This window comes from Carassius auratus, chromosome 3 (genome assembly GCF_003368295.1).
Source record: "Carassius auratus strain Wakin chromosome 3, ASM336829v1, whole genome shotgun sequence".
NCBI lineage: Eukaryota > Metazoa > Chordata > Actinopteri > Cypriniformes > Cyprinidae > Carassius > Carassius auratus.
The window spans coordinates 8,888,017-8,904,415 of NC_039245.1; the positions used below are offsets into that span (position 1 = coordinate 8,888,017).

At 36.3% G+C, this 16,399-nt stretch overlaps 1 protein-coding gene across 1 annotated transcript; it reads left to right on the plus strand.

Moving 5' to 3' along the window:
• The first annotated feature begins 2,215 nt into the window (after nt 1-2,215).
• On the plus strand, nt 2,216-10,322 carry LOC113046822 (nuclear distribution protein nudE homolog 1-A-like). The gene is made up of 9 exons (XM_026207860.1): nt 2,216-2,432; nt 3,216-3,320; nt 4,225-4,378; nt 6,628-6,776; nt 6,874-7,010; nt 7,196-7,399; nt 7,673-7,758; nt 7,867-8,012; nt 10,055-10,322. The coding sequence occupies exons 2-9, from the start codon at nt 3,235-3,237 to the stop codon at nt 10,101-10,103; spliced, it is 1,011 nt and encodes a 336-aa protein (XP_026063645.1). The 5' UTR covers nt 2,216-2,432; nt 3,216-3,234; the 3' UTR covers nt 10,104-10,322.
• The last annotated feature ends 6,077 nt before the right edge of the window (nt 10,323-16,399 follow it).

The following is a 16,399-nucleotide window of genomic DNA, read 5'->3' on the forward strand; positions in this document are numbered from 1 at the left end:
GTAATTGTTGAATTTTTTATTTTCCCCCTTTATAAAATGTTTTTTGCTAGGTTTCTTTTAAAAAAATGAAAAGAAAATGTGTTGGAAATGTATTTGAATAGCATGTCTGCGCTGTTAATTATAAGGGTATTTTGGTTTACCCCTTTAAAAAAAAAAAAACTTTCTTGATCTGTTGCTATATTTCCACATCAAACAACTTGGAGTCTCTTTCTATATATTTTGGTTCCATGTTTAGTCAAAGGCAGAAATCCGAAGTACTTTTCTGAGTAATGTGAATTTCTAATTTCTATATTACTCAATACCTTGTATATGCAAACTGCAATGATTGTTTCCAGTTTATATATCCTGCAAAACATGGGCTTGAGGTGAACTATTTAGCCCTTTGCTTAAACTGGTAACAATGTGATTTTTGTATTTGTGTCTGAAATTGCTCTGAAACGCAAACAGGGCAGTGAGGTCCAGCTCCAGATGTTCATCATACTGACACACCCACAGGGAGTGGCTTTCACTCAACTGTATTCGGTGGATAAGTACAGTAACTGGCAGGCAGATGTGGAACGAGAGCTTCTCCATAATCATTGATTGGCCCTGAGCTTTCTGAGTAACTGCTTCATTTTTTGGTTAATGCATTTAAGTGATGATGAATTGTTTTTCTCTGTCTGTTTTCAATGCTCTAAGGCTAAGTTCATATTGGTGGTCTATTTCTGTAGATCAAGATGCATTCCAACATTTCTTCTGTGCAGACGCAGACTGATGAATCTGGGTCATGTCCTGGAAAGACTTTCCATAAAGGAGTAAACTGTGTTAGAGGTCACTTTAAAAAGCCAGCCCTGTCCATATTCATTGGGGGTCTTCTCTTTGGCACGGGCACTGCACTATCCTTGTTATGCTACACCGGGGTGGGCAATGTGCCCTATTTATTAGGACCTATTTTCTTGTCCATGGGGCTGATGTTTCTGGTCACTGGATTTGTTTGGGTGCCCGTCATTAAGCAGAAGATGGTCCATACAGCCATAACCCAACTGAGCCATTGCAGACCTCTGCTACCTGAGTAAGAAGATGTGTCTTCTGTTGTAAGTGCTTATTTGTATTGTTTTGTCCCTGGTCAATCCCTACAACTGGATTAAAATAGCTTTAAATGCTCTGATGTCATCAGAGGTAAAAATGAATTCAGACCAAACCGAATGGCAGGGACACACAGAATACTGAATAAGCACGAATATGTAGGTCGATTCTGAGGAAAACACCTTCAGATTGAAAATAATAAAGCACTGTGTTTGTCTACCATTAAGTCATTCATTGATTACGATTTGATGAATTCGGTTTTTAAACAATTATTGTTATAACGTACTGATGATTATGTTCACTGTTTGCACCCTAATGTAGGCTTATATTTACCCAGAAATGATCATCTATATGTTCTCGACTCTGAACCGAGAGCAACCGAGGAACTTTGTAAATTATTCTGAAAAGTTGTTCCGAATAGCATTTTTATGAATAAAACAGTTTTGACAGTTTTGTTAACACACATGTGAAAATTGGTTTTAAAGGATAATGGTATTGATAACACAGACATAAAAACACAAACGGAGGACCAAACCTACATAAAATAAATAAATACATGAATGTAATAAAGGAAATAAATTAATAAAGTACTTGATAAAACAAATACAATTACAATTCTTTTAAAATTAAATGTAGTCCTAATTTTTGTATTACCTTTCCTTAATAATTATTATTTTCTGTACTTATTGTTAACTTTTATTCTTCTTAACTTATTAATTCACACAATTTTTCTAGCTGAGAGATGTAAATATTGTCATTGTATAAATTAATATTGTTCAATGGTCAATTTTTTTAAAATGACTTTTTAAGAGCTGAATCAAGACGGCTACAAACAGATCTGTGACACATGCAATAACAGTAATGATTATTATTTAAAAAAAAGGGGGGGGGGGGTGCTAAATGTAATATGAAATGTATTAGAGCGCATAATAAGCTAACCCCACCCATGTTACTGAGTCGAAACGAACAGATAAAAAAAAAAAAAAACGATGCAACGAAACATTTAATCTACAATGAATAATTATTATTTTATAGATGTCTTTCAGTATTTTGAGCGCCTTCTAGTGTCCGAGGTATATAAGGGAGGACCGCCCTCCAAGTATGAAACAAACCAACCGCTGGCTTGCAAAATGATGGCGTCATTACAAATCAGCCAATCAGAAGAAGGCATGAAACAAACCACGAGCTGAGAGTTTTTACACAACAGTCGGATTTGTCCCATTGTCAATAGTGTGACGTGCCAGAAAATAGTTTGTATAGTGTCGTTATTTAATTTCAGATTCATAATCATACTATTTAGCTCAACCTATCTCTCACAGGAAGTATACAGATATTTGGGAGAAAGCAGATTTGAGCATTACCCGGAGGTAAGTTAAGTTGCTAGCTAGCGTGATCAGTTCGGTTGAAGACTGAGATGTGTTAGATCTCTAAACATGCTGTTAAGTATATCGTTATTTTAATAAACAGCAGTTTCAGCCAAAAGACACGGCCAACGTGTTCTTCATTCGTTATTAAAGTAAATCTCGGTCGGAGCCTATCCTCAGTTTAAGTGGCCGGTTTGTTAGCCAGCTAGCAAACTTAAACTTGAAGTCTTTTCATATGATGGTGAAAGAAAGTTGATGTGCTCTTAAATGTTTACTGTTATCCGAAGCATAACTGCATACCTTTTTGTTGCAGATTTTAGATATGTAATACATTTTCTGTTGTTAGTTTAGCTAAGGTTATAAATCCATAAGAAGTCTTCAGATAGTCCAAGTTGCACAGTCCTTTATTACTGACATATTGTTACTGTTTAAAATTGTAGAGTAATAGTGAGTCGTGGGCCTGTGGGAAAATATCTTTGTTTTCAAAATCATAACAAAACGCCATTCATCTCCTTTTTTAATCTCATTATTCCAAAAAAGCTCCACCCTTTCAAGAAGAAACTGTTTCAGTAACAAAATAGTCTTGCAAGTTTCACAGATTTTTGTCATCCAATGCTTTTGGATGACCACATCAAACTGACATAGACCACAAACAATTTGATATGTTACTCCAAACAATGTTTTTTTATAATGTAATTTGTATATTTCATTCTTTCAATTAATTTATTGTTCTTGTTATTATTATTATGAACAATTTTAATGTATTGATGGCCATTATTTTGCCAGTAAACCTGAAAGCACAGCAATGAGTGACCCAGAGCCAGCAACATTTGCATCTGTTGAACAAGAGAGGGACTACTGGAAGGAACAGGCTGCCAAATACCAGCAAAGGTACTTCACTGTTGTTTTTCAGTCAAAATGACATTTGATCTACATTGGACATAAAGGAACTTAAGGAAAAGTAAGGCAGGTTTGTTGCTAAACACTTCAGATAGAACGAAGGATACGATCGTCCTGTACAATCCATATTCAGTCATTTTAAGCCCCTCTTCCACCGCAGGAACTAGGCCGGTACTTGGTGTGTTTCCAACGCAGGAACCAGGGTGTAAATAAAGTTCCGGGTAAAAAATATTGCCCCTCAGAAAGTTCCTGCCTACGAAGTAGTACTTTTTCAAAGGTCCAGAACTTTTGGGGGCGGGACTTGAGCACTGAACATACTGATTGGTTGAGTTCATGGTAAATCTTAACAGATAATCTTAGGTCTTTATTTCTATTATTCTATTAATATGTTAAAATGAAAATGACAACAGGCAATGTTTGATATAATATTTAGTTTTCATTGTAGGCCATGTACGTTCCCTGAACTACATTTCTGTGGCTATTAATATGTTTAAATGAAAATGAAAAGGGGCATTGGTGTTTGATATATTTCGTCTTATTGTAAATACAGTGTGGAAAATTGCAGTAGCCGAGGTGAGCTGACTGATGTCATGAAGTACGCTGCTGTTTGCAGAATTACCAGACTTGCGTCGTCCCATCTGCGGGAGTTCACACTCAGTCAAACTCACTCAGTCCGAACTACTGGGAATAAAAGTCTGAAATTTGCATACTTGGTATGGAAAAGCATTCATACCTACATCACCAGACTATTTGCCTAATCTTCTCAGTACTTTAAATCGCGAAGGAAATGCAGACAGCAACAGGTCTGGGGTGGAGGGGGGTGGGAGAACCTAAGACATACTGTTCCAGGTAATTTCGGTGGAAAAGTGGCTTTATTGAATCACTGCTTGTTCAGGGCTGAGGAGGCGCAGGAGGAGCTGCAGGAGTTTCAGCAGATGAGTCGAGACTATGAGGAGGAGCTGGAGACAGAGCTGAAGCAGTGTGATGCCCGTTATCGTGAGCTTCTTACGACCAGCAACAGACTCCGCATGGAATTAGAAAACTACAAGGTACTGTGGTGCATCATAGACACATGGTTAATCAACTAATCTTTTTTGAAGATTTATAGTAATCACTGTTTAGATGCTAATTGACTCTTTGCCAAGAGTTTGATTCACTGGTGATCTGACCAATCATAATGCCAAATCTGCCATTTTGTCCGACAAACAAGACAGGAGAGTAAATTTAACATTGGTGGTCTTGAACTTGAAAAATGGTGTGTATTGACATCTTTTCATAGTTGAAACGAGATACCTTCTGATGTTTATTTATTTCAATCTTTAACTAGTAAAGAGAGAGAGGATTGATTCAAGTGCCATTAGAACTGAAGCACTACAGTGATCTCTCACGACACAATAAAGAGCCACAAAACTGTGTTTGTTTGAATTTCTTAAAAAAATGACAATTTGAAAGCCAAGACTTTTTCATACCTAAAGTAACCTACTCTGTCTTGTCTGTCAGCATGTTGTCAGTTTCCTCATTGCTCTGCAATGTATTTTTCATTGCGTGAGAACGTGTGGCACGAGAGTGCCATGGTTTGTCAGACATAGCAACAGTAACTAAGGGGGTGGGTCTTTGCGCAGGATCAATTATATAAGGCCCGTTTGGGTCACACCTTTGTAAACAAAAATTCAGTTGACTACAGTTGATTGCAAACACATTACAGTCAGGGGCACAGGTACAATGTAAATTGAAGTATACATAATCTTTCATCACCAACCTCTAAAAAAAAAAAAAAAAAAAAAGATAATTGGTCCATTTAAATGAAAACGTGCCTAAATCACCCCAGAACAGTTTACAAACCTGATTAAGCAGTCTTTGCCTCAAAAGGTGGTTTAGCAAAATATTATGATAAAAAAAAAGTATGTATGTTGTGCTTATTTTTCTAATAAATCTATTTGATCTATTACCTCAAACCATATGTGAACAACATAATAATGGGCTGTAAACTGAATAACTCTGATGTGAATAGATGTGTCACTGATGTCTCATAAAGCACATTGATGGGGTTTTATCTGTAATATTTGAATACAAATTTGATCTATGACTGACGTTCATTTGTTAGCATATAACCACAGATAAAAGCCATTTGAATCTTCGTTGGCTGCGTGTTTACATCCAGAATGTCTGTCAGGTTTTTCATTACTTACTGAGGACACATTCACAGACCAACAACAGAGATCCAATTCAGGATGAGGAGAGCAGCTGATGCTTATTTCTGCATCAGTGTCTGGAGGGCATGGAGGCTCACTCATGGTTTTACTTGCCGTTAGTTGCACAAACATGGTTGTAAAGCCATATTGCAGGTTTAATTTAAAAAAGACCTTTTCAGTTGACTACAGATTTTTATTCAATTAAATCTAGGGATCATTATTTGCTGAGAAAGCCCCCAAATGTAGATCATTCAAACATATTACTTGTCGCAGATAAATGGAATAAAATGTGGCTTAATTCATATACACTACAGTTTGTGTTCAGGTCAAGCGGCAACCTCCTGCTCTCTCTCGTGAAACCAACACAGAAGTGACTAAAACTGCAATTCATTGACTTGCCGCTTGAGGCTGGCTCCAAAAGGGAGTCAGTCCTATAGACTCCCCATGTTAAATTGCCCAACTTTACAGCCGGAAAAAATGTTAACAGCCTGGTTCAAAAAATTATTTTGGTCTATATAGCTAATTTTGCCCTTCATGACAACTGTGAGTGGGGATTTTTTGTTTTTTTAGTAACTCATCCGTTAAAATTATATTAAGCCTTAAAGTTCTGCGTAGTTTAGGGTGTGGCCACTTGATTGACAGGTGGACTGCTGCTTGTCACCAATCTCGAGCTAGGTGGGTGTGGCTTTAGCAACCAGGTCCTGTCTCTATGCCCATTTTTGATTATCCAGGGGTGATGCGTTGCCAAGGTGTCGATGGCTGGCTCCGCCCACTTTGAGCTTCAAAAACTGTCTTCAGAATGCATTGGTGACATCACGGACACTACGTCCAAGTATCAAGGATTCCACAAAAATATTAAGCAGCAAAAACTGTTTTCAGTTTAAGAAATGTTTCGTCAGACGTTTCCAGATTTTTTTTAAAATATTACCAACTTTTGAATGGTGGTTTTTGTTTGATATTTGTATTTTCTTATTCCTATAATTGTACATAAGCTTATGACTGGCCTACAGTCTGAGTGTAGTTTCTCATAAATGTTTTACTTTATCTCATCAAATGTATGTTTTACCTTCTTTTTGTTTGGTCTTTTTTTTCTCGTTTACTAACAGGAGAAGTATGAAACGCAGCACTCTGAAGCAGTCAGGCAGATTTCGACTCTAGAAGGAGACCTGGCAGAGACCACAGCCATCAAAGACCAACTGCACAAGTATATCCGGGAGTTAGAGCAAGCTAACGATGACCTGGAGAGAGCTAAGAGGTGTGTTTAGTGCTTTAACAGAAGTATTTGTCATACATTCTAGATATTTATGAGTTAAACAATATATTGCTAATATCTGTCTATCCTGTTCTTATAGGGCGACTATAATGTCACTTGAGGACTTTGAGCAGAGAATGAATCATGTTATAGAGAGAAATGCCTTCCTTGAGAATGAGCTTGATGAAAAAGAAAATCTTCTAGAATCAGTACAGAGATTAAAAGATGAAGCCAGAGGTAAACTCAGTGGAGACCTGTTTGTATATACACCATTCACTCTTATCTAACTGCAAACTTCTATTTTCTTTGATAATTAGTAGTATAATCACCTGATTTGCCAGTCTCTGATGTTTTAACAGATTCAGTGTTTGTGTGCTGATTGTGTTCTTTTCTTTTCCTTTTTGTCTTTCTCCTCGGTGCAGATTTAAGACATGAACTTGCTGTTCAGCAGAAACAGGAGCGCAAGACCTCAATCAGCCTTTCTAAAGATGTAGAGACGCCAGAGACCACACCCTCCAGACCCTCCTCTGTTCTTACCTCCGCTCTCCCATCACTCCATCCCACACCCTCCAGACCTCCATGCTCAGGGAGTGCATTTAACACCCCCTCAGCTTCCTACAGCAGAAGTGAGCACAAACACAGCCACTTAATTCTGTAAGGGCCACTTAACTGGCCCAAGGACAGTATCCAGTAGTGTAACTAAAGGTTTCCTGAGCATTTCTTTTCAATGCTGTGCATAACACTTAAGTTACTGCAGTTTAAATGATACCAAGAGTGGGGAGAAAGAATACATTTGAAGGATGGAGAGGAGGAAAATTCAATTTCTTACATGTCTAAAACGTAAGTTTAATTTAAATGTTGATTTTTTTTTAACTTAATTTTTTTTCTGTCACGTCCAGTTGAAGGCCTAACTGGAACTCCTCTCACCACATCTGCACGTATATCTGCCCTTAACATCGTTGGAGAACTGTTGAGGAAAGTTGGGGTGAGTTCAGCTTTAATTGTGAATATTTCCAAATAATACACAATCTTTCAACTGAAGTTGTCTGTGGTTTTGATCATCATGTTTTATGTCCCTTTGCTCTGTTTTCAGAACCTTGAATCAAAGCTAGCATCGTGCAGAGAGTTAAACATCCATGAGAAAACACCCAGACGTGCCGCGATTGGCCAGGGTACACCGAACGTTTCACGGGAAACCCCTGAAATCCCATCCAGCACAAATGGCTTGTATGATAAGGGGTTTGTCTCACTGTTAATTTCCACACATTTCTGTAATTGACCAAAATGATTTCGATTAGAGCCTGACCGATATATCGGTATCGGTGAATATGCCGCTGATATGAATTTCTTTTTTAACAAAATATAATGCAGATTAAATGCTTGAAATGGCGTAATTACTTAGTTTGTCCAGCAGAACGCGCGCCAGTTTGATACTTGCGATCTGGATGAAACGCTTTAAAGCTTAAGTCTATGGACAACCAATCCCGGGGGGCTACTGACGCTTGGAGGGTGTCATTCGAGAGGGCTGAAGGGATCCCCCGAATTTGCCCTGTGAAGTGGACTTTACGTGAAATTCCACCATGATTCCAGTTCCAAGGGAAAGTACATGTTATATTTAAAGGGCATTAAAGTATGCGAGACGTGAATTTATATTGTATTCATTTACAGAGTAGGCTATATTATGTCACACTTCTAGTGGCCGAAGTTTGGTCTGTGTGTGAAGACAGTAGTGCAAGTCTGTGAATGAATGTTTCAAAGTGAAATAAACTTAATCAGAATAAAGTTGAATGGAATAGAATTTAATTAAAGATGAATAAACTTGAGCATTTACTGTTCAGTGCACTGATGTCGGGCTCATTCTGGATAATAGTTTGTTAAATGCCATACTTCCATTACATAGCCTATCTCTGTCATGTAATTCTAAGTGTTTGATCACTACATTTGATCATTGCAAAAAAAATGTGTTCATGTTTATGTAAATAATATCTGTAGTACCGGTCAGATGTTTGGACACACACATGGGGAAAGTGTCCAAACTTTCGCTGTTCTCTAGGCGCACAGCTGCACACACATGAAGCGCACACGCGTTTCAGACAGGGCGCAAGCACCGAACTGAATCTTCTTCCAGATTCTCTGAATAGACGCATACAAATACAATTAAGAAAAAAAAACCCCATCTCGACAGTTATTTATGTCTCAAGTGAATGAAAACAGTTGAAAAATTAATGGGATGTGATGTGTATCGTTATATGGGATCCGTGCATCAGGTCATAAAGGGACAGCGGCCTCTAAATACTGCTGCTGTCATTTATCATCAAACAATAAAAAAAGCTGTGATAAAAATCTATATTTAACCATTTTGCACATGAGTTTAAAATATTCTAGCTGAGCCCCCATAGTGAGTTTTTTTTTTTTTTTTAGGTGACCGTTATTTTAGAGTGTAATGCCTTATTGTTTCCATGGCGATTATGATATATCTGATGTTCCGATTCTGAAATATGTGAAAGTAAATATATTTTTTAGTTTAAACACTTTTATATCGACTGTGTTAGTTGGGTGGGTGATGGGCGCCGCCATGTTAGTTCACGCTGAACCCGAGCTGTGGGATTACAACACGCACATTCACCCTCTCCTTCCGAAGCACGTTGAAGTAGGTCTCCAGTAAACTCGGAGAAGGGCAGAGTAAACTTTATAGTTACCTACACAATCAGTATATGATAACGAAAATCATGTCATCAGATTATATTTGTAAGGATCATTATTAACGTTTCCACAGACATCAGCGTGTATTTTACAAGCTGTAAATTGAAGGTTGAAAACACTGAATATTTGTGATATGACAAGCGCTCAGCTCGTCCGATCTGGCTCTGCTCTAAGCGCGAAAACGGATTTAAATTCAGCAGTTGATGACGTGACACACTGAAAGTTCTGATCAAGGCTTCAGGGACCAGCCAAGACCGATCACACCGGTGTGACCGTATGCGTGAAAGGATTAATTTATACATTAAACACTATGCATTGTTATAAAAATTATCTGATCCATGGGTCAAAAACTATAATGTGATCTAAACCATGAGATTTGCGATACTTTAAACCACTCTAATATACACAAAGAATATCAGAAAAAAAAAAGAATACCTTTTTTTTTTAAACTCCCTTATATCGTTTCAGTATCGGGCCACTAAAAAAAAAAAACATATCGGTTGGGCTCTAATTTGGATTGTACCACCACTGGCTTGTCCATAAAAATTATTCTCCAAATTTTCTGTTGTGTATTGCAGGATGGTGAAAAGGTTGGACTTTGGAACAGGACCCAAGATAATGCTGTGAATAACGCACTATTCGCTTCCAGTGCACATGCATGTCTTTTGCTCTCACATCATTGGGAATGCAAGTACTCCTTATCCATTAATATGGAAATGCTTTATTTTCAGGAGCTGAATCATATCTTATGCCCCAAGTCTTCCACTATCTGAGAAGGTTCTGCTTTTACATTCATATCATATCATATCGTATCATATCATATCACATCATATCATATATCATATAATATACTAGAGTTGTTCCGATTCCGATACTAGTATCGGAAATATCTCCGATACCACAACAAATTCTGGCATCGGCATCGGCGAGTACATGAACCCATATACCGATCCGATACCATTTTCTTAAAAAAGACCTAGTTATGACCGCAAGCTTTGCCTAACCGCTGCACGGTTCTTCTTCGCTGCTCAAAATGCATTGAAAACACAGGAAGTTGTGCTGTGTTGCCACAAGCAACCCCTGTTTAGAGCAGCGAAGAAGAAATGAAAACGCGTTAGCAGCCCTTATCTATATATGACTGGATCACTCATCACATTCTAAACTGCCAAAAGACAGTGAAGCCGCTACTATATTATAGATCAGTGGTTAGCAGTATGTCTCTGTAGTACCGGTAGTTACAGACTCTCGAGTATATTCAGTACCGGCAACTGCGTTCAGTCGCTTCCGTGTAAGTCAAAACGCAGGGCTCCAGACAGTAGCCGAATATATACTAGTGTCTGTGAATATTAAACTGCAAAATACTATTTAAATATTACTCCCGCAAAATCTACATCTCTGTGGGTGACTGGCACAGATGCGCGAGAGCTCGCTGTTTTGTAGTCTCTGCTGTGTGTCATGAGGACACGAACGCATAAACCGTCACTTCATGAGAATTTACCGTTTCATTTGAGAATACTGTCATATCATAAACACAGACACTCAAAGATCTTCATGGCAGCCCATTAAAATAAATGTTTGGTTTACATGAGTAAATTGACAATATATAAAGCTACTGTTGTAGCCTACAGTAATAATAATACATCTCTATAATAATAATAATTATGCCTAGATGGTTGCTTGTTTTTTACTTGTTTTTTACTTGTTAGAGATTATCTGATTAATAGATCTTTTTTTATATTCCTAGACTTATTTTTTGCAGTTTTTTTATACAGTTATATTGTAAAACTTAAATACCTTTTTTAGTTTGCGGTGTTAGATTTTTGGCTGCATTTGAAGTTCTTTTTTGCATAAGAAAATAAATAATACTGTCAAATTCATGTTAGATAATAAAAATACTGTAATAAATACAGTAGTTCACCATGTATTTGTTCATGTTTTATTGAGGGATCTGTCTGAAGCACACCATAAAAAAATTCTAGCAATTTACACAGGGCTAGTAGTATATACAGCTGTATATACAGATATACACCCAGGTATCGGATCAGTACTCGGTATCGGCCGATACCCTGAGCCCAGGTATCGGAATCGGTATCGGGAAGAGAAAAAGGGTATCGGAACATCTCTATAATATACCATATCATATAATGTTATCGTGTCTATGCTAACTGTTTACCAGCTCTCTCTGTTCTGTGAAATGAAACTATTACCTGTTGTTTTACAATTTTGTTGGACATTTGCATTGTGTTTTACAGATTTACTTACTCTTAAATACTCATACACTGTATCTCTTTTTTTTTCTTTTTAAGTATTGTTTTTAGGTATCTGGTGATGTATAGTAGTATTTAAATGTATAATCTGCACCATAATTGTTATTTGCTCTTTTGGGACCATAAATTGGGGGAGACTGTTGCAGGTGACTGAAAGTGGGTCCGTAGATTTACCCCTGCAGTCCCATTACATTTGGCACTAAACTACTGATCAGTGTCCAGGGAAATGTCTACCGCACATGCTTATTATTTTTCACAGGACTGGAGCAGGTTAATTTTTCATTCAGAAATACATTATATATATATATATATTTTTTAGAATCTAGCATTTTAATAATGAGTTTGTTACTTACTGAATAGTGTCTAGTTGAAAAAATGTTGTTACAAGGAGGTTTGTGTGATGCTGAAGCTGTAGTGTTCATATCATTGCCTCGTTGGGGCTGACGTAATAACCAACAGTAGTCTGTGTTTATTTCTAGTAATGGCTAATGTACTCCTCATTTGAACAGTCAGTGCCATCTTTTTCAAAGATTACAGCACTTCAGTACTGGAGAGTAGTTGCTGTCATATCATGCACTGAACATGAATTGAAAGTGCCTTAATATAAGATTTGCCTCAAAGTTGACTTATTACTGGGTTACTTACTAGCCCAAAGGGAGTTGCAGCTTCTCTCGCTATTCTTCCCAATGTATTAATTCTCTGATATGTCAGAGATTCCATGAAGAGGAGAAACTGAATTCTGAGTTTAAGTGCTTAGTTTTCACATTTCTCTTTGAGTTGATTTAAGTAACAAGCAATATGAATACTTCAGTGAAGGGTACATATATTTTTATGTTAAAAATAGAAATGTAAGGAAGAATTGATACATTTATATTATCCATTTTTGCCTAGAGGTACAGATGAAAAATGATATGAAATTAGAAATATAGAATGATGGTTGATAGAAAGATTCGATCACACCATCTCAGGGCCTCTCTTAAGCAATAACCTCACTAAAGATATAATTACAGTTCAATTTCTGTCAAGTATTTGTCAATGTATGCACAAGACATGCACAATTGCCAATTATTGTCAACATGGGTTTTCTTTGCTATTTATAAACCGAAACATCTGCAATGTCCATGCATTCCTCAGCAAAGACAATGCTTAATTTATCCTGTATGTAAAACAATTTTTTTGTTGGTTAATCCATAACCTTCAAAATAAATGTCTTGTTAACAGGACTACTTATTTGACTTTCTTTTTTTTTTTCAGAAATGGTATTGTTAGAGGAATGATATAACTCTTGGTTATGTTACTAAATGCTGTATCACATGCAAGGCACTGCTAGCCATCTATGTAGAAGCAGAAAATAAGTTTTATGTCAACAAAAATGCCATATACACTTTGAATTAAGTAAATTAAACTACAGATCAAACTTCTTTTTTTTTTGTGATCCTATCAATGGACAGTGGATTAAAAAATGCTTCATGTGGTTTAATCTTTTGGCAAAAAGGAACTCCACACTTCTCTGTTTTCTCCAATTTAATTTTTTTTATATAATCCAGTTGAATTTTTCTGAAAGAAGGTCATATACACCTAGGATGCCTTGAGCATGAATAAATCATTGGGTAATTTTCATTTTTGGGTGAACTATCCCATTAATGCTAAAAAGAAATGACCATGGCACAGTGTGGTATAACTTTTTATCACTTTGTACTTTGATATATACAGTGGGGATCGAAAGTTTGGGCACCCCTTGCAGAATCTGTGAAAATATGAGTAATTTTCAAAAAATAAGAGAGATCATACTAAATGCATGTTATATTTTATTTAGTACTGTCCTGAGTAAGATATTGTACATAAAATATTTTAACATTTATTCCACAAGACAAAAAAAATGCTGAAATTATTAAAATAACCCTACTCAAAAGTTTGGGAACCCTTGGTTCTTAGTACTGTGTTCTGTTACCTGATGATCCACGACTGTTTTTCTGTTTTGTGATGGTTGTGCATGAGTCCCTTGTTTGTTCTGAACAGTTAAACTGAGAACTGTTCTTCAGAAAAATCTTTAAGGTCCTGCAGATTCTTCATTTTTTCAGTATCTTTGCATATTTGAACCCTTTCCAGCAGTGACTTTATGATTTTGAGATACACCTTATCACACTGAGGACATTTGAGGAACTCAAACAAAACTATTTAAAAAGATTCAAACATTCAGTGATGCTCCAGAAGGAAACAAGATGCATTAAGAGCTGGGGGGTGAAAACTTTTGAACACAATGAAGATGGCCAAATTTGTCTTATTTTGTTTAAATATAATTTTTTTTCCATTTAGTTCTGCCCTTCGTTAGCAACAGAAGATACTTGTATGTTTCCCGGTACACAAATTAAGTACAATTTACCTTGATCTTCAAATTCTTAAAGTTTTCACCCCCCAGCTCTTAAGTTGTCTTGTGGAATAAATGTTAAAATATTTTATGTACAATATCTTACTCAGGACAGTACTAAATAAAAAATCACATGCATTTAGTATGATCTCTCTTATTTTTTGAAAATTACTCATATTTTCCCAGATTCTGCAGGGGGTGCCCAAACTTTCAATCCCCACTGTATACTTTGACACATACAAGGTATTGCTATTGTACATGATGTCCAAAAACCGTGGAGTTACCATGGTACAATTTTGTTGCTTGTAAAACCCCATTAGAATTAGTCAACTGTTGGAATCAATGAAGAACGGACCTAAGTGCCAAACCTCATTTTAGGAGATAGTCAAGATTAAATAACAAATTATTCAAAAACAGATTTGGGAATAATTTCTTTAGTGGTCATCTTTGTTGCCGGCATTGTAGTCTACTCTCCCTGGATCAGGAAACAGTCCTCCATAAAATGTGCTGCACACATCTAAATATTTGGGTTGAATTGTTCTGGAACAGTGTTGTAGATACAACTAAACTATTGATTTCTAGTCGTGTCCTCTCTTGGAAGACCAAACAAAGTATTTTCGCTTTCACAAAGAAACCGCGTCTCCAAAACATGGCTTACAAAGTTATGCCTTCTTTCTTTGCGTGAACATTTGGGCGGCGTTATGTAAATCTTCCCACATATTGACGTAGACATGTGGGGGTGTGTTTAAACAAGGCGTTTTAGGGGGGCATGGATGAGTCATATGATACCATATGTCATATGAGTGTTACAAGCTCTTTGTCAAAGTAAAGACTCTGACGAGTGCTTGGGGTGTTCGGCCAATCACAATGCACTGGGCCAGTTGGCCAGTCAGACCAGACTGCTCTGGTCGGAAGGAGGGACTTTGTAGAAAACAATGTGTTTGAGAGAGTTGGGGCATAGAGGACCTACAATAAAGTACAGTATTTGAAAAGTAACACATTTCCTGTCTCTTCTTTGATGCTGGCTGACCGAAAACCTTCCCTTTATGAAGGTATCCACACCATCTTTTTGGTCGACCAATCGGCTATAAACCTGTTGAAAGATGATAAAGTCCCTATGATCATTCCTGGTGTGTTCAGTAAAAGCTTTCTCACAAACCACTGACATATTATATTGGCTGTTTTGTATTTAAGTACTGGATTCTCATGACGAATTTCCAGGACAATTTTTGTCCTTTAAATGTATATTGTTCTTATAAAATATGTTCACTGTTAAATAAAATCAAGGATGTACAAATAACCTATGTTCTTTGCAATATTTCAACAACCCTGCAGTGCATAAACAGGCAATTCTTAAAAAAACATTTAAAGAGTTCCACCTTAAAATATGACAAATGTGGAAAAAGTCAACACTGGTTGACTTACATTACATTACAAATTACATTACAATGAAATTACAATTAAGTAAATACATTTGTTTTAAATGCTTTATTTTCTGAAAATAAATATAACTAGTGCTACAAAATATATAGTACTTATGATGCTTTAAATATTTAATTATGTTTATAATGTATAAACAATATATAATTTAACAGATCTAATACATGCTACGATAAGCACTTCTTAGTTTTGCAGTGTCTGTGTATGCTAAGAGCAGTATTACAAAAAAAAATTAGTGCCTTGGATGATACAGCCAATGCAAATGATAAGGCTTCTCTACTGAAAGATTGCTTTGTAAAGGTCTTTAAACACTAAATGACTGTTTGTAGCCAATCTGTCATGCCTTGACTGAAGTCATTATTTATTATTTCTGTTTCACCTGGCCAGTATACCTAATATAGTTTATAACTAATTTATAATAAGTCAGCTCTAAACATTTGTAAAAAGTTATCAAGTTTAGGTTGATGCTCATTTTACAAGCTTATTAGGATTTGATTTCAGTGTTTCCACAGTTTGAGTAGTTTGACCCCTAGTTGTCTATAATGGCAATCCATTTTAACGTTTAATCCTTAAAATGTACTAGTATCTATTTTCATGCTACTAGTGCTTATGTGTAAGCTAGTATTATCTATTAATTTAGATAAAGTTAAAAAAGCACATATAGCCTAAATATTTTCAGAATATTTTTTGTTCTAAAAGGTTACTAGTAGCTAATACTTAAAGATTAACTTAAGTCCTCTTCCAAGTTAAATATTAGACAGCAAATATAAAAAAGATGCCTCTTATCAACTCCTTATAACTTTCCTATACATTGCAACAGTGCACAGTTCTAAGAACTTATTTTATCA